Below are 19484 nucleotides of genomic sequence, written 5' to 3' on the forward strand. Positions count from 1 at the left end.
AAAACAACAAATTCCGTTCAGAACAGTATAATCAAACAAAACAACAAATTCCGTTCAGAACAGTATAAGCAAACAAAACAGCAAATTCCGTTCAGAACAGTATAAGCAAACAAAACAACAAATTCCGTTCAGAACAGTATAATCAAACAAAACAACAAATTCCGTTCAGAACAGTATAAGCAAACAAAACAGCAAATTCCGTTCGGAACAGTATAAGCACAAACAGATTCCCGACAAAAATTTTAAGAGGGCACTTTTAAACAAAATTGAAAATTTGCTAGAATTTGCCTGAAAGTATTTTGTTCGATGCTTCTCTTGAGACAATTCTAAATTGAGTAATGTGTTTAATATAACATTATACACAGTATAGTACGTATATTCAGTGCAAATACGTATATGTTATAGCGTTTTAGACAAACAAAAGTTCTGTGTCCTAAATATACAATCGTATAATGCTGAAAGTATTTTACAACCCGATTGTTCACTGTTTCAGATATTAAACTTTGGTTTAAGCAAACATATTTTAACTTATTTTAAAATGTATCTCTCAAACCCCATTCTGAAAGCTCGGATCACGAACAGATGTTATATGGAACACTGAAGGGAGCGGAGAAAAAGCGTAAAGACAATAATTATACAACTTCCTATTGTGACAAGTTTTACTGTTTCTCTCAAATTGGTTTATTTAATATAATGTTTTGTTTAAAACTTTGTAACAGATGAGTATGCTCTTTTTATAAGAAACAATGAACGCTTATTTTTATAATCGTTCTATAAAGATTTTAAGTTAAAAAAAATAGGAATGACATTTAAATAATTTGGTGGTTTTTATTTCACTTCACAGTATAAATTACATTTGAAAATTGTGGTATGCTTTGTTACTCCTCAAATTTTTAATTAATTTGCTTACAATAAAATATTTTAAAATAATAACGAATATCTTAAGTATTGTACTCTAAAATTAAACGAAATCGATAGGTTAATTTTAAATTACCTATCTTAAATTTTCTTATATTAAAGTATATACGGTTTAGTTTAACTTATGTTACACTAGGTTATGGTAGGTTACATTATGGAATTGTTACGTTTTAATTCACTGATTATTAGCTTAACAAAGTATTATTATATTTTGTCGAGAAATATTTTGCATTTTATAAATTAGTAACTAGTCGTTACAGAATATTTCTAGACATTGTACCACTAAACTTGTCGAATCACTTGATTTTATAATTTTCTAACAGCAGCTGGGCTTTGGTAAAATGCCATAAGTTAAATACTTCCTCATTTAAGATAATACAATATGAAAAGCGAATACAACAAGTCACTAATTGTGATAAAATCTTGTCAAGTAAAACCGGATATGGATTAATTAAAAAACCTCCACACTGTACTATAAAAAGCTATACAGATACACAGGGTACGATTTAATCTTAATTTCTTGTTTCAGTATGATAAATATCATAATTTAAGAAATCAGTAAAATGTTTCTCTATTCAGTAGTTCGCCGTAGATGTTATTAATAGTTGGGTGCTTCTCCTTCATCTCTTTCAGTGACCAATTTGTGTCAGACTTCCACACAGTGTGGTCTGTTCAGTGACGTATTAGGGATTTTTGTTTGGAGGGGGAGGGCTAAAAACCTATATCCCGTATTTAATGTGTAAGGGATGGTAAATCGACCTCTTCCTTTTTCAATACAACGTAATAAATAAAGTACGGAGTATCAAATATGTACTAAAACTGTAAGAAATGATGAATTATATTTTTGAACAAAAAGTTTCTTGTACCATCGATTGTATCTTCCTTTCGATTGTATAACTAAGTAACACGCCTGAAGCTATGCTCCTACGGCAGTGGCACATCATTGCATGAACGGAAAAATATGGAAACATTAGGACAACTCCATGGGTAATTCTAGACATATCAAGTAATTATTTTGAGTAATTTGAAAAAAGCGGCTGAATGCTGAATCTTTGCACTACAGATTCACTATTTTAGAGATTGCCATTATTTTAATGAATTATGACTTTAGAAAACTAAAACGTAACTGAGGAAAATCGCGTTTTACAAAAAGTATTATTTACAGGAAGACTATATCACTTAATAGCAAAGTTGTATTCCCTCTGTTCATATTTCGTAAGCTAACTCTAAAATTCATACCTTTATATTCTTCAGCCTTGTTTTCTTTGAACCTGATTTCAAAATTGTACAAATTATTAATTTTATTTTTTGTTTTATTCTTCCTGTCTCCAGGAAATCTTAAGGTATTATGATATAAATTAGAAAACATTAACCTGACAAAATTATTAAACGATATATGCAGATTTAACCACGATTTAGACGTGATGTAGAAAATTAAAATTGAATAGCCGAGTATTTATGCGTATTTATAATCCTAAAAATGAATATTTTTGTATTTATTATACTTTAAAACGAATGGAATGTACAATCTGATTTCATTAATACAAGATTTTAGGGGAGATCGACCTGTATATATTGCATACGGTGCTGTGCATGCCGTGTGTATAATTAACAGAAACATAGTTTCATATCATACACAGGCCTGTTTGTTTGTCCTTGTTTCAGAAAATCTGAATCAGCAAATAGAAATGCTTATTTAGCAAATCAGTCAAATTTGTTCGATTGCATAATTGCCTATAACATAGGAAACACAAGGGTGTATGCGATTTGTAGCCTGTCACTAGATCCTCATTACATACAAGGTAACCACATTAGTCTTACTGGAGCAATCGTTCACAGTGCAATCCAAATGCCAGGCCAAGTACTGCCATTGATGACATAAATAAACATTATCGAATTATTGACGTTTAGGTTCGGTTTGTCTTTCGCTTAGGTTATTTTAAGACTTTACATTTCCATTGCAAATTTGGTACCTCGGGGTGATCTGGAGGCAGATGCATATTGATTTATAATGAAAGCATGTGGATAATGGGGCTATCATCGAGATATATTGATGATTTTAAATTCAACTTTGAGGGAAATTGTTAGGTATGAAATTTAAAAAAAAAACGCTACTATTACTTTGTGGACCAATTTACTATGATATGCAAAAATTGTTGATAGTACATAGAAATGTCGTTTTAAGTACAAGAACGAACAGTGTAATCAATATTGTTTTTAATCATTTTTAAAGAAACTAGAAAGTTATTATGGTTTTAACGTGATTGGAGTTATTATTTTTAAAGCATCACAGAAACCACTTATACAGGGTGTTCAGTAAAAGTGTTACAATACTTTGGGATTTTGTCCTACACAAAAAACGAGCAAAAACTTTCATACGAAGATATGTTCTAAAACTTTTAGTTTTCAGTCTATGCCTGTATGTGTTTTAGTCGTTAGTCGGTTTTTGAGTTATTTTGGTTGTAATAATTTAAACGTCCACCATGTTGACGGGTAAAGGATTTTGTGGATATTTTATTTTGAAAAAGGTTCTCAAGTTTCATAACTTTATCTTAACTGGTTCAAAAGATATAAATTTTTGATAAAAACACATACAGACAGACATACGGAAAACTAAAGGTTGTAGGACTTACTTTTATATTAACTCTTTTGCTCGTTTTTATGTGTAGAACAAAATCTAAAGTACTGAATCACTTTTACTGAACACCTAGTATATAAAAATCCACTTATATATAATTTAAAAATAATATTAATGACATTGTTTTCTTTCCGTCAGTGAATCCTTCTGACGTTGAGTGGAAAGATGTTATGTCACAAAATAACCGAGAGGCACGGCCAGTGTTGTGTTCACGTTTAACTGTTTACAGGGTATTTATAGTTATTGCCTCATCTGCCCCCATTCTGTTCTTATCTCTGCTGATAACAGATGTCGATATCGGACCATCAGTCTCTCGTAGTCACTGATAACATATTGACTGGTGACTTAACAGTGTTAACCTTTGGTTTGATAACACGGACAGATTCAAACGCTACAGCAGACCAAAATATTTACAAATTGAAAATTATATTTGGAATGTTTACAATACAGTATAGAAAACGAACCCTCTGTGTTCAGAGTTTTATGATGGGAAAAGAGTTGTTTCATTTATTTACTACTATGAAACTTGTAAATGAACGATCGATCACATTTAGAAAAAGTCTTAAGAGTGAAGGATATTGATCAAAATTAATGAGTAACAATAACTTGAAATGAATAATCCCCAAAAGTTAGGATTTATCTATGTCATAAAATCTACAAACTATGAAAAAGATAACAAAGAAAGATTAAATTTCATGTAAGATACTTTATAGAAGTAAGTTAAAATTATACTCAAGGATATAGCCTAACTGTAAAATAAAACAACATAACGATCACATCATAGTATTTAAATTTAAATTCAAAGGTGGTGTAATCGGGTTTTGGTCGGCATAATTTTTCTTTATTTAAAACAAGTTTGGTCACAGCGCTGTTAGATTCTGAAAGGAGGAAAAATAGACAGTATATTCTATCATTCTTTGAGGCGTTATAGGCGTTTGAACAGAATTTAGAGACACCCAATAATGTCAAAGAAAAACTGTTAAAGTTTAGAGATATGTATTTTTTACAATATGTATATTATCGAAAATGGCTAGAGGGAAATCAAAAAACATTTAATATAATTTTTCCGTCTTTAGTAAGTTATCTTAAAGGGCTTTATCTTTTTGGTTAGGGAGTTATGGGTAAAGGGAGTTATCTTTTTGGTTAAAGTTATCTTAAAGACTTTGACCAAAAATACATAATGCACTATAAGTGAATAACGCGACAGTTTTAAACTACCCTGCTTACCTAGATACCGTTGTTATATTGTTAAGGTCGTGTCGTTGCCTTGTGTTGTCTGTTGTGTAGTGTGTTGTGTAGTCTGTAGTGTGTCATGGGCAAGCCTATTGACGACTGCCGTATATTTAGATGCGGTGTAGAAACCACGTTCCTTGTCCTTACACCGCCTGATGGTTTTACATTTCAAACTTGGCTGTACTTTCCAGCACATCACATGACTAGAAAAGAACATGTGTGGAATTGAAAACTGGAAAAATAACGTGGTCGGGTTTTGATAATTGTATTTATGATAAACGTATCTTTCTTGGAATTTAAAAACTTGGAATAGGAGTTTCAACTAAATCGTCAGCAGATTCCATCTACTTAAGGGTTGAGTTTTGGGGCGGCCAAACTAAGTGGTATTACAACAGAGTTTCCAGTGTCACCTTATAACTCCCCGTCATAGTTAACCCCTTCCATGGTATTAGTCTTGCAAATGTTCCCAAGCCACCCTTGGGTGGTGAGGAGCAGAAATTAATATTGTAACACAGACAGAGAAATTAATATTCTCAACCTCAAGACAATGCCTAGAAATACAACTTAGCCAACGATCCTTGCAGTCAAGAAACCTTAATTGCCATGGATTGGTTAGGATATTAAGTAATTACTAGTGTCCATCTTTATTGGAATGTAAACGGAACATTCGTTACGTAATGTAAATGTACGTCCACTATAACGTAATGGAATGTCAACAATGTAAAATTATGGAACTTCCATTTGTTACGTCGATGTATCATAGACAATGTAACGTAACGAGTTTTCGACTATGTAACATAACGGCTATACGACTATGTAAAGTAACGGGTTTTCGACAATGTAACGTAACGAGTTTTCGACTGTGTAACATAACGGCTATACGACTATGTAAAGTAACGGGTTTTCGACAATGTAACGTAACGAGTTTTCGACTATGTAACATAACGGCTATACGACTATGTAAAGTAACGGGTTTTTCGACAATGTAACGTAACGAGTTTTCGACTATGTAACATGACGGCTAAACGACTATGTAAAGTAACGGGTTTTCGACAATGTAACGTAACGGAACGTGGAGTACATAATATAACAGAAAGTGGATAATCTAACAAAAAGAAACACCGACTATGTAACATACAAAGGGTTGAATTTGTAACTTAAAAGAGCAAAAGTAGAGAATCGGCTATAGTGAAATTATCTTGTGTTTTACCTCTTCAAACGTACGTCCTTAATTTAACGGTCGTAGACGTATATGAGATGTCTCGGTGTAAAGTTATTATTAATACTCATGCAAACGTTATTTACATGTAGGTTTTCTTAAAATCCATACTTTATTATTATTCAAATAACGAAATAGCAAAAGGCTTGAGTTTTTTCTGAGTTACAAATACATATATAAAAACTAAAAAGCTTTTAAATATGTATAAAGATTATCTTTAAAACGAGACCTCTCACTTAATTGTATCCGATTAATAATAGGGACATAAGCGTGTTAGAGATTTGACGATGTTCTTATGGGGTTTAAAAGATAGCCCCCAATACCATTTATGTATCTCAAAAATAACCAAGAAATGTGGATGTAAAATGTGGCAGGGGCTTTGTCCCACAATAAATTTTGAAAGCAACTGAACACAAGATAAAGGTAAAACATTCTACACTCGACGGGCAACAAAGTAAGAGGACAATTAAGTAAAATATCACAGCTATATTTAATTCCTCTTTTCACATTCTGTAGCAAAAACGGATTGCATAGAAATTCATATCAAGGCAATCCAAATCCAAACGCCTAATGAGAGTAATAACTAGGACTATAGTTTATCTTTCTGTAGAAGGTCCCTGACGGAGCCGGGTCCTGGCGACCTCTCTCACACGGTAAACATCTCACTTCAAACTTCTACCACAATAACATATACACCTATACTACAATGGAAACAAATTTGTACTGTTTGGTTTGTATTCACCCATGTATTAGAGGGAAAAAAAATAATTTTTGTCGATTGTGATAACAAAAAATATGGAGAAAAACACAGTTCTCTGTTTACAATTAAGAGTTCTCCACTTTATCTCTTCATTATTAACAAAAATTACAGTAAACATTTGTTGTACGTCTCTTATAGAATGACATGCTAAAAATTGAGAGTTTTAAGTTAATAATTAATGGGATAGTAATTTTTTGTAAACCCTTACTAAGTCAGTTATTAGTTATCATTTTAAGATTTTGAAAATACTGTATCGTACTATACGTACTGATTGTGAATATTGACTTGGATGTATTCTCATTACACTTGTGTTTATTTATAATCACGTAACATTTATTACTGAATGTTTTTACTAGTGAGTGAGGGTGCAGGTCAAGCGAGGTACAGTCACAACACTGAATTCTAGACACGCTGCGCCCTGCCCGCCCTATGCTGCTTTATGGCTTTATTATAATGATGAAACATGCCAACTTATCCCATGTGATAATGAGAAATATAAGATTAAATATTGACAGTCAACATATAGTCGACAGAGTTCGCTATTGACGTGCTGGGACCTGCCACAATGGTAGTCCATGTTCATAGGTCCTGGTCATGTGGCCATAGGTTCAGGCGAAATAGGGTTTCAAATTGCGTTGTGGTTGTGATTAGTATTCCACTGGAACTCATATCATCCAAATCTTACGGGTATTTACATTATTTAATACATTTTTATTAATTTTATATAGTAGTCATTAAACTTGGTGGTTGAGGTAGTTTGCCTATTAGATATGTAGATAGAATGCGTGATACGATTAAGCTCGAGGAGACTCCCGTTCAAAACCCAAGCAGATCAGATTGTCCACGTGACACCTCAAAAGATCATAAAAAGAAAAATTTTTACCATCCACATCCTGTCCTAAAGTGTGAAAATCTGCTGCTTCTACGCAGGAACTCCGAAGAGACGAATCGAAGTCGAAACAGAAAATCCGCAAATATGTCAAGAGTGATAGCTTAAAGAATAAGTTTGCATTGACACGCAAACAAAAGTGCTAAAAGTGCTTTGGCAGTCGCGAAGTAACGGTCTTTGAGCTTTGAGCCAACGTTCTTGACATATTTACCTTGCCCAAGTACCGCATTATGCAAATCTGACTTTGTTTTTAAACCCTTTCGGGATCCGAAAGCTCGTAGAGCCCGGTCACCCTTTTGGGATCTGACTTTGTCTTGGATAAATTACTGATGGTGGTTAGAATTTCCTTTGTAGAATTAATTCTAAGAAGAGTGTTTCCAAATATTCTTTATTCTAATTCTACTCGGTTATTAACTCAATTTTTTTAGCAAGAACTGTAAATATTATTTGTATTCACGTAGATCTCTATAAACTAAAGTAGAAGAATGTTTCTATGCACGAGTCGTCATCAGAGTACAGAGCAACCAATTTGCCACAGACAGTTGTTGATGGAAATACAACAGATACAGGATGTTTGGAGGTTCAGTTCCCAAACATGTGGAAGCACTGTAAAGCGTAAGTGAGGCATGTGTCAGTGTGGACGCCAGCTGCCAAGCTGGGACTATTTATAAAGAAGTAATGCCAGAGCCACCTGTCGGTCAAAGGCTCAAGTACAAGGCCATGTCTATCTGCGGTACAGCTGCATGCCAATGCCACTATGATCGCAGGCAAGTAGGTTAGGTCAGGATTTGGTTAGGTTAGGTTTGCCAGTGGTAAACGCTTTGGTTGTAGACATCGGGTTGAAATGTTAAGAGGGACACGTGTAGAATCTTGTGTCACTTTTTATTCATTTCGGAATTTAAAATTACAGAATTTGAAGGTTTAGAACAGTGATGATTCAAAATTTGATCTGGATTTAGTGGCCTAATAAGTTTAAATTAACAACGCCCAAGATTTGATATTCAGTCAAGACTTTTCTTTCAGAGACCTGTATCACTCTCTGTCCAGCCTTCCTTAAATTAAAACGAATTGATATCCTAACCACTGCCATCTAAACGTGTGACCAGATATAATAGCCTAAAGTTAATGGGTGGAATATTGGCTTATCGCCCAAGAGGTCAAGGTTTAATTTCTGGCAAGACAGTGGAGGTTTTACTACTGAACCATCAACCGATTCGGATTACGTTCTGTTATTGTTTCCAACTGCCTCAATGCTTTTTTAAGGTTCATTAAAATTGGCAATGGGCAATTTGACGAGGTAATAGAAGTGTTTCGAACATTTATCTTTGTTATCTAAGAGATTAAACTGATTTTGTCAGTTCTACCTGCTATCTTTGTCAGCCTAACAAAATAAAACGTTTGGTTAGGCATCTGGAAAAGTCAATAAAAGTTCTTTAAATCAAGAACCACAACAAGTTAGACCTATCAACTCTAATCAAATGCCAAGAATTGTAAAACATAACTTAGTCAGACTACTAAAAAACACAGAAAAAGGTTCTAACAAACTGAGAAGGACTGAGCTAGAAAAGTTTTTGGAGGACAAATTCATGATGTTGCTTAAAATGGGAGGATTCCTTTGACGTTTGACTTCGTTGCTTACAACAATCTAGCTTTTTAAATTTTTAGCCTTACATTTCTTCACCTGAGGACGATATCTGATAGCACCTCTCGAAACGTAATTCCCTTTATAAAATATGTGTTGATGGCGATAGCCTATGATAACATTTCAAGATATCTCGTGGACAAATAGTTCTTACATAAGTAGCTTCACTTACGCTCAGCCAACAAGATATCATGTAACATAACACAATATTTTAGAGCAACATTAAAGCAACAATTGTTATATTATATTAACCTCCAGCGTTCGGGGTAGTTGAAAAGCGCCTATTGCCGTCAACTAAGTATCAATAACTGAGAAATGATAATACTATTTCCGAACAATCGACTGCTATTTCCAGTCCCATTCTATTCAATGCGCTGTGATTGAATAGAGGGCAACAAAGAGAAACTCGCCACAATAGCTGTTTTGAACATTGTGGGCGTATTTTGCGTGATAATGTTGTAATTAACAAATTGGGTGAAAGTGAAGTGATGCGGTCCCAGTCCTACAGTCACCCACTCTTACACAAGCTACCGGCCACTTTCTAAGTGACTCGTACTTTTTATTCCGGTACATCCACAATCGCAATTGCATTTGCCAAACTAAGTTTTCTTGGCATTGGTTAATGATTACGGAAGTTCTCGTATTGAATCATATGACTGATAAGTTTTGTGTCTATGACTTGAATCATTACAAATTGTAAACAATTATAAAAAACACTTAAAGTTTGCTCTAAAACTCATTGAGTTTAAATGCAAAATTGTGTTTTTAAAATTTTGAACAACCCCAAAATTGAACCAATGAGATTTTTTTAAATGTCCAAGGAGGGGAGAAAACAATGTTACAAATAGTCTAATAAGATAGTATTGTAAAACGTTGTCGTTTTTCATCTTTCAGCCATTACTGGGATAAAAACTCTTTAAAATTGATACTGCTCCTATGATTCATTGGCAAAATGCAAAAGGACTTAATAATAAATGCAAAATACAACCCAATAAATGAATCTTTTCTGATCAAACTTAATATTATAATGAAGTTTAATATTAAATTAACGCGTTGTGGCCACTTTATCAATGCGATAACCCCTATTTCCTTCCCCGAATAGGAAATACATATCGTACAATACATATTGTAGAGCATTAGTCTGTTTTTATGTTCAGTATCGTATGCAGTTTAGATAATCTTCAAATCAAACAAACGAAAAATAATTCTTTATAGAATAATGAATATTCAAAATTAAATAATTCTACTTTGTTAAATAAACTGTATTATTTCATTTTGTAAACTTTATTTCTATATTTTTTATGTAAGTATCCGACTTGTAGACGATGCTTAACTACAAAGGAAAGAATCTAATACCTATTAAATAGTATTAACATTACTTATTTAGACCAACAGAGATGAGCTCATACCAACCATCATCGTAAGTGTAAATGATCAACAACCATAAGTGTATGGGAGAGACGTCGTGGGGCCCCCTTAGCACCATAGGTCACAGACACACAGACAGATAGATACTGTACTGACTACACACTACACAGCACCCGGTGGTGAACTCGCCTCAAGGGCGACAAAGCAAGTATTTTGGGAGCTCCCCCCCCCACCATGGCACCGCATACACACCGACATCGTATAATCTGAGTCACGCATATTTATAAGGCTTTTGACTTATCCACCAGCGAGCGTCCGAACAGGAGCCAGGAAGAAAAATGGTATTAAACACATCACTTGTAGGACCCCGAGGATCTGATGGCGAACACGGCAACATTTTGTAGTCACATCGCCATTTTACTGTCACCTTGTTACGTGTGTAATTTATTTTAAAATAAACAAAGAATTTAGGCCTTGTAGAAAAAATCCACGCGTTTCTGATAAAATAAAGCCATGCGCCTCAATTTTAAAAAGTATTTTTTTCATTTTTTGCTGAACTTAATTATAAATTATATCATCACAGACAAATAAAGATAATTCAACGGAGAGAAAGTTCATATAACGCCAGTCAAATTTGCTTCTAAGTGACACATTTAAGTAATATTTGACTCACTATCAGGGTCAAACAAAGCGTTATAGAAAATCAGAGAATAGTCCTTTGATATATTTATGTTATCAAATTAAATACAGAAAAGCATGTCTTTCATCAGATAAAAAGACTGTCGTTTTTTAATCCGATTAAATCTGATTAAGATGTTAAGAAGATTATACTCCGTTGAAAGCGTGAGCACCTGGTGAGGTTTAGAGTAAATCTTAAAGAATTGCTCTCGAAACGATCGCATCTAAAACCAGAACTTGATGACCCAAGAGAGAAGAGTGATCATAAAACAGTATTTAAATTATTATGTCCTTTCCACATTTAACTGTTATTGTTTAGATAACCAATCTTTAGTATTGCAAACGTAGTTGTAAACATGCGGTTTACCCCTCATAAAATTGTTTATCTCTATCACTTATTTAGGAATCACTAAAATTTTAAACTTTATATTATGACTTGAATGAAACTGCCAAGTAACGGTATATGCAATCATGTTAACAACAAGACAATACTCTCCTTTGTCAAGAAGGAGATACTTATTCATATACAACTCTAGGATATTGCTTACTCTCATGCATATAAGTACCACTTATCAATACAGAGATTCTAATCGGAAAGAATCTCTTATTAATTAACAACAATTATTAAATAACTTAATTAACGCAACAAATATCAACATAAGGGTTTCTTTCTCATCAGCCGTAATCAGTTACAGAAATTGATATTATAAATGGCCGCAAAATTGAAAATTTAAATTAATTACAAATGGGTAAGAAACCTGTTCAGGGCTTATGAAATGCAACCGTGTCAGGGTTATGGTGCAATTATTTAGAAATTATGGTACAGTTGCTGCTGTTGAAATGTATAAAAATGTTAATGGCCGTCGTTTAGAAATTTAATGGTATACTAACCTGGCTGACGAATTTATTTTAGGTGATCTCAACTGCGGTGAGGTAAATTTAATTTTTGTTGCAAATGCTCAAGATTTTGTAATCAGCTAAGATGTCCTTAACGTATATTAGGACAACTAATACATACTTATGTACGTAGTAATTGTTTTTATCATTAATACTATAAACTTTACATTATTTTATAGACATAAATAAATAAGTAAAAGGTATTTATTTTTCAAAGATGTTTAAGAACACGTTAAGATGTACAGGAAGTCACGTACGTTTGAATATTATAATAATTATAATACCCAGTGATAGTAATGGATGCGTGGGAACATATGAGTAAATACGTTCAAGTAACGTATCATTTTAAAGGAAATGTATTGCATATTACGATTCTGTTGGTTTGCATTGTGTTATTTATAAATATGCAGAAAATACCAGGTTTTATGTAAAATCCTACCTTTATTATTTTTGCCGCCATTTTGAAACGGAAAAACTTTTTTAACAAACTACACAATATGTTTCTGTTAACCAGAGCTTTAACTAAAACAATACTTCGTATAACACAGTTTTACATTTGAAAATTATTATATTCAAACCGGAGACCTCTAGTTTTGGCTTACGTTGTTCCTTAAATTTGATGAAAAGTATTTTAACTAGATTTCTTTTATGTGGTTTAGGGGGTTTAATTTAGTTTCTCTGCTACGGCTCTAATCGTTCTAATACATGTGTACGGCACCTTAGCTGACAAACCCTGGTATACATTTTATGAGAGACAACAGCATAATTCACTAACAATACATTGCTGAACAAAACGTTACCTAACTGCGCGGAACCTGACCCTAAAGTACACACAATTATGTGGAGAATGAAAGATATGCAATACTTTTACGGAAACTCTGTCCATAATATTTCAAACAGACACATTTCTATAAAAGATACCTGAATTATAAAATAAACTTGAATTCTAAAAATTATCGTAAGAACATATTATGATTCAATTCCAATACGAATACATTTGTTAACGAGGATGTGTGTGATTTTGAAACTGTGATTTGAAGCTTGGGAGAGAAATCATTAAATCATTGCAAATTAAAGATTAAATACGTACTGAAATCTTTAAAAACTCGTTATCATTTTTAAAACAGCTGAGCACCGTTAATGCTAATAAAGGAACGTTTTGTTAAGCTCTTGCCAGCTCTAGATATATGTTCAGGACCTCATTCCACACGACCAGTCCCCAATATGGACCCCACAATAGGTAACCAACTGCCCATGACCAATAATGTGTGGTTTACTCAAGGCTACTTCATACGTTCCGACAGCCAGCGCCAATCATCGCCACTTGGATAACAATCACTCGCTCTCAACGATTTCGTTGCGCATTGTATAATCTATTGCGTACTTGCATTTGCATATTATGCAATGCTGTCTGCTCATTAATTCGTTGCAGTAAGTGCACACACGGTTGTTTGCCATTCTGGCCCTAGAACTCTGCCAAACACATCCACGAAGAAAGTTAGTTGCCAAACAATTCTGTGATACAGAGATTTTGATTATCTGCACAGCTGGTCAATTCGCTACACACTGGGAATTTCTGCAGTAAAACCATACTGTATACAGTTGAAAAACAACACAAAAAATGTTGTTTATCACACAAACCTCCTCCACACAAAATCTCTCCGGTCACAAGAAATCAGTATTTATAGCCCAGATGGGTTAATTAAGAAGTTAAGGTACTTTTACATTTAAATGAAAACGATTAATATTATCAACCCCCTAACGGAACCCCCAACTTCCCGACGAAATTATTTTACAATAGAACCATTGAGCTATAAAAGATATAAGCCGACTTGCATTAATCAAATAAAAAAAACGTCAGGAATACATAGCTACATAACATACATAAAATACATAACATAGCTTGTATACCGAAAAAATAAAATGATGTACCAATTGGTGGGAAATATTAAGTACATTTCATTGCGGAGTGAGATTGCATTTAACCGTGGCAAAATCCAAACGTAATTCGCGGTGAAGACAACTAGCGACGTCGATGTTTACCACATTCAAATAGTTTAAACATGACTAGTAGTTTTTTTTATATGTCCTTAATTTTATTTTGAATTCAGTTTCTCCATAACTTATGAAGGTACATCTTTTTTAATGAGATGATAAAATAGAGATTAAGTGATGAGCTTCAATTTACACGAAAGTCTATGTTTTGCGCACTTTCAAACGATACGCTATAAAGAGAAAAGCGTGGTTATTGAACAATAATAATTGATATTGTTTTAAGTTGACTTAACAGTTCTTAAACTTTTTTCATATACTACTGTCCAAAAATGTGCATAGGTTGGTGTTTATGAATAAAGTTATAATCACCCTAAAATTTGCGATCACCCGGACGTTATTCACCTACAAGTCATAGTAGCTTACCCCTGATGTTAACGATCACCTGGAGTATTTGTAACGCACAAAATCATCGGTTTCTAAAACGTCTTAGATGAGATCGGTTTTACGATGCATTCAGGAATTTCCAATCTGCCATCCGGTATTTGTTACGGTATCGTAAAGATTCCTTGTGCGAATTAGGTACTGTATTTATATGAGCGTCACTCTGTTGAGCGAGTTTTTCTTACTTTCCAGACTATTTTATGTCAACCAAGAGATCGTTATTCTCCAGCTAATCCCAAGAATAAGATGTTGGGCGAAAGGTATACGAATAAGTGTAACAGTTATACAAAAAATTATGAGCGGTGAAAGAGATTCTACAAGCTTCACTAGTACTAGGAAAGTTTCTTCTATAACATCAAGGAAACATCACGGCCCATACGCCACACTCACTGTTTTAGTGGCTCACAAGCGCCTTTTCTCTGGGATCTGATTACCTACTCAATTTAATAGAAAATGCCTTTTACTACTGAACGTTTCTCAGATACAGCTGTTTATGCTAATGTTCCTTAAGCCTTACCTAAGAAGTATCGCCTTCAAGCTTTTTTAGATTTCAGGACATTGTACAATTTCGGTGCAAATTAGGAAAAGCCTTTTCTTCCAATTTCCAGCTGAACCTTTGGAAAGTGAAGGAGGTTATTCTGTGTTGTGTCATTAAGAGCTAGGTGTCAGTCTGACACATACTTTAGCTCTCCCAGGTCCAGCACCTTCTGAACCCTACACACCACTTCTGTACCTGTACACAAGGACATAAGAGAGATCGTACGGTAAGATTCCACTTTCGTCTACACTTGGATTTGCTGGCATTTCCTCTAAGCAATGTGGTACGGTTTGAGCATCAACAATTTTTCTTGACTCTGGTGATTTCTCGACAACCCCATAGTTAATAGGAATATTTGTGTTCCTAAAAATCCATTTCTGTTCGCAACACTGAGAAAACCCAACAGTGTCACTTCCGTGGCATTCAGGCAGATCCATGAGATCTTGGTGGTCAACAGCGATATGGCAACACCGCCACGAATGTCACTGGACTATTTTCGTGCGGGTTACTATAGTAGTATAAGTTTCTTGCATGGGTTAGCGAGACCGCGTGTTTTAATATTCACAGCCACTGCTGCTGGGGACTGGAGGTCGTAGTCGCCTAACACGTGTCCATATTGTCAACAACAGCCCGCGCCTTGGCTGAGACTCCAATGTTTACATGTAATAGTCGAGTTGAAAGGTTGAGAACGCGATCATAATCGCCCGACTGTTTACCGATGATGTCAGGCTAGCACTCGACGGAAACTTTCGATCTACGACTTAGTAGCAGGAGACTATCATTTACCGACCGTCGCAGTGGTCTCTTCAATTTTAAATACCTTCTAATTAGCACTAATACGCTACAATTATCTTTTACTCGTTTCTTTACTTCAAATGTGGTCCGTGTTCGTCAAAACCCTCTTGGAAAACTATGACACATTTAACACGACTTCCAGATTTTCTACAATCATTGAATGATCACAGATAGTCATTTAAACAACGTTTTTGAGAGCCGTATGTAGTAAAACGATTGGGGTCTTTTTCGTTCGGGCCAGCACAAAAGACCCTAGCTTGCCTATTCAAAACTCAGATCACGCGATGCTTGCCCGCTGCGCAGCGCTTTGCGCTGCTTGCTATTTTAGACAAAAAAAATTAACTCGAGCTTGCAAAGTCCAAGCCCAGATCACTCCATGACTGCTTACACACACAAAACTCAGAAAGAACTAACGCAGGTTTCATTAAAGGCAAAAGATAAGCGGCGAGCGTTTATCATTGATAAGATAAGACGAGTTTATACTAGAAGTAGTATCTGGACTACTGTCCTACGAAATAACAACACCAAAAAAAACGAATAAATCCACTGTCAGTCAGGTATAGTATGTTTGTAAGGTGCTGGCCCTTAAACGAAAAAGACCCAACGATTGGAGAAACTTGAAACACTTCTTCACCTTTATTGTTGGTCATAGAATTGCAGACGTCTCACGTTAGAACTAATATGCATCCATATGCCTTTCGGTTTCACTAAGTTTTTGAATTATTAAACGATAAAGTTAAAAGTTATCCTGATATTTTCTGAAAAACCAATCAATACTAATACATAACAATAAAATATATTTGGGTACGTGGTAATTTTATCCCTGAAATTATACATTTATATAATTCTATGTCCATTAATAAAAACTAAAAAAAGGTTTAATGTTGTAAATATAGGACCAAAGTAAAGATGACCAATAGTATAGCCCGTTCTTAGAGCTGGAGAGGGGTATTTATAAAAGTATATGTAAATATATTAAAGCATCTTTAGGCCTTAAGGCACTATTCCTTATGTATTAATAAAATAAATTCAGTACATAGGTAATAATAATACTGATCAAAACAGAACTATTTTCTTACATACAGAGTTTCGCAAGAGGTTGGTATAGCTTCACGAAATAATAGTAGACACACAAAAAACGTTCATATTAATATACGTCATATCTTGCTTGATTTAGTTTCTGTTTTTCCATTTGTGTTTTTATGTATTTAACCTAAATTTAAAAACGATTAATGCCTGTAGTTATAACCTAGGCCTTTGTGTTAAAGTTATTCAAAGAGAAAGGAACTAATAAGTAAGTAATAAATAAATTAATACCACTTTCCGTTTCAAAATTTCCAAAAATAAATATCTCGAAAACCGTTATTCTTACAACAATTTTGCAAGAACTATTAATGTTGAAAATTTAATGGCAAGTCCGACAGTATCATATTTCTTAAAAAAAGACACGGTTATTTAGTGATTGGAGGTTATTATGGATGGAAAGGATTCTTAAATCTGATTTTGATCTTCGTAGTGGTGATTTTATTTTATTATTGCTTTTAGTATCATTAACAGCTGTTTTGAATTCAAACAAAACGTTTATAAACACAGAGAATTTTAAAATTTAATTACTGTTAATTAAATTAGTGACAAACTATTACTTATGTAAAATTGTGGATCGGTAGTTACTATTGACTTTGTAAGCTCTTATAGACTATTGTAATGTCTTGCAAATAAATTCCACAATGGTTATATAGCAAAACGTTACGACGAAACTTGCCTCTACTGATGGAAATTCAGTCTTGATATGTCAATATGACTTGAAGTAGTCTTGTCAGTCGGCCTACAGAATATTCAGGCAACAGAACAGAACGTAAAATCAGCCAAGGGAACAGATAAAAATAAAAGCCTGTTTTGGCTTCCATCCAAAACTGGAACGGATTGGAGCGTGGTTTTCAAACAAAGACGATATTTAGCACAGTGAGTATTTTATCAGCTGCACACCTTTGCAGAGCTGAGCGCAGATTAGATAAGACTTCAGGCGCGCTGATAACACTAGACTTAGTGACCTTGGCGGTAATGATGATAGCATCCTTTCTGCTGCGTCCGCTGTCAATCAAGCTGGCCGTGGTTGCGTCATGATCCCTTTCTCACTCTCTCCCTCTCTCTAGATTGATAGATGGAGCATATCATTCTGCATTCGACATACCATTGATAAAAAGAAACGCCAATTCCAAAATAATAACAAGACAGAATATTGTTAGAGAAGATCAAGTTTGTTACCTACCTGGATAACATTGAATGCGATAATTACTTATATAAATATTTATCTTCTAAAAATTATTATTTCTAATTTGTTCTTCTTCAAGCCTTGCATACATTACCATTATAGCTCAAGCTATTTATTTTCACATATTAAAACAGCATAATTAACCAACCGGCAAAATACACAAAAGCAATTAAGAATCAGAGGTATTTATTGAACAGTCTTTTTATAATTTGAATATAAAGTTAACATATATTTATAAAACAAGAACAAATCTACACTACACTGATCAGTTCAATAAGTTTTGTTTTTGTCATGTACCTTACCATGGAAATATGGAACCCAAATTTGAGTAAAGTTATCTCAATTCCCGCCATAACTTTTATGTCTAATCTACGTGTTTTATGTCAATATTCGCCATGTATTAAAATATTTTCCACTAATTACAATTTGGCTTAGCTTAGTTAGCCCCTCCCCCTTCCCAAAGCCAGGTCCACGTTACGCCACTGGCTCAACTGACAAACGGTTTAAGCTGTAAACGTTCCATTTTGTTTATGTACGGTTCATTATGTCTATGTACACAAAGATATTGTCTAACTAAATTTTTAATGTGATTTACAAACGGAAAAGATATGACACTGGATTTATGTATACGTTATTGATATTTTATCAATCATAGTATAACGCAAATATCTAACTATAAATTCTACAAATTCATTAATTTTTGTAATACGTGTGTCTAATATTGAACAGTAGCATAGTGCGTAGATTAGGGAATTAAAAATGAACAAAATTTAAAATTAACATATTGTAGACTATTGAATCTATATAATAAGATTTTAGATACTTTAAAGGTTTTACAAGAGTAATTAAGAAGTTGTATACAAGGATTATGTATTTGGTATATTATACTTTACCTAAATTAATGGAGAAATAATCCAAATGGCACATTTAACCACATTTTTCACTGATCTTCACTAAAAACACTACGCAATGCAATCAATCGTACACGCAAGCAAACACTACACTTAAACTTTATGACGTCAATGTTTAACTAATAATTTTATAATACATACAACAAACACTAAAGTTAATATAATCACGTATAGTGTAACCAGCGGCACGCGCAGTAGCAGACGATATTATAGTACAGCTGACGGTGGAATACTGGCCAAGGCCTTCGTTATCGCAGCGCTGCTTAGTTGCTTCCACGAATGTCCACTTG

At 33.9% G+C, this 19484-nt stretch overlaps 1 protein-coding gene across 1 annotated transcript in view; it reads right to left on the reverse strand.

Moving 5' to 3' along the window:
• LOC124353850 (supervillin-like) overlaps positions 1–10870 on the reverse strand; it is a 279170-nt gene extending 268300 nt beyond the window's left edge. The window contains 1 exon segment of the mRNA XM_046803874.1: positions 10713–10870. Within this exon segment, the coding sequence (XP_046659830.1) occupies positions 10713–10718 (6 nt within the window). The 5' untranslated portion in view covers positions 10719–10870.
• Between the last annotated feature and the right edge of the window lie 8614 nt (positions 10871–19484).

Source organism: Homalodisca vitripennis, chromosome 2 (assembly GCF_021130785.1).
Source record: "Homalodisca vitripennis isolate AUS2020 chromosome 2, UT_GWSS_2.1, whole genome shotgun sequence".
NCBI lineage: Eukaryota > Metazoa > Arthropoda > Insecta > Hemiptera > Cicadellidae > Homalodisca > Homalodisca vitripennis.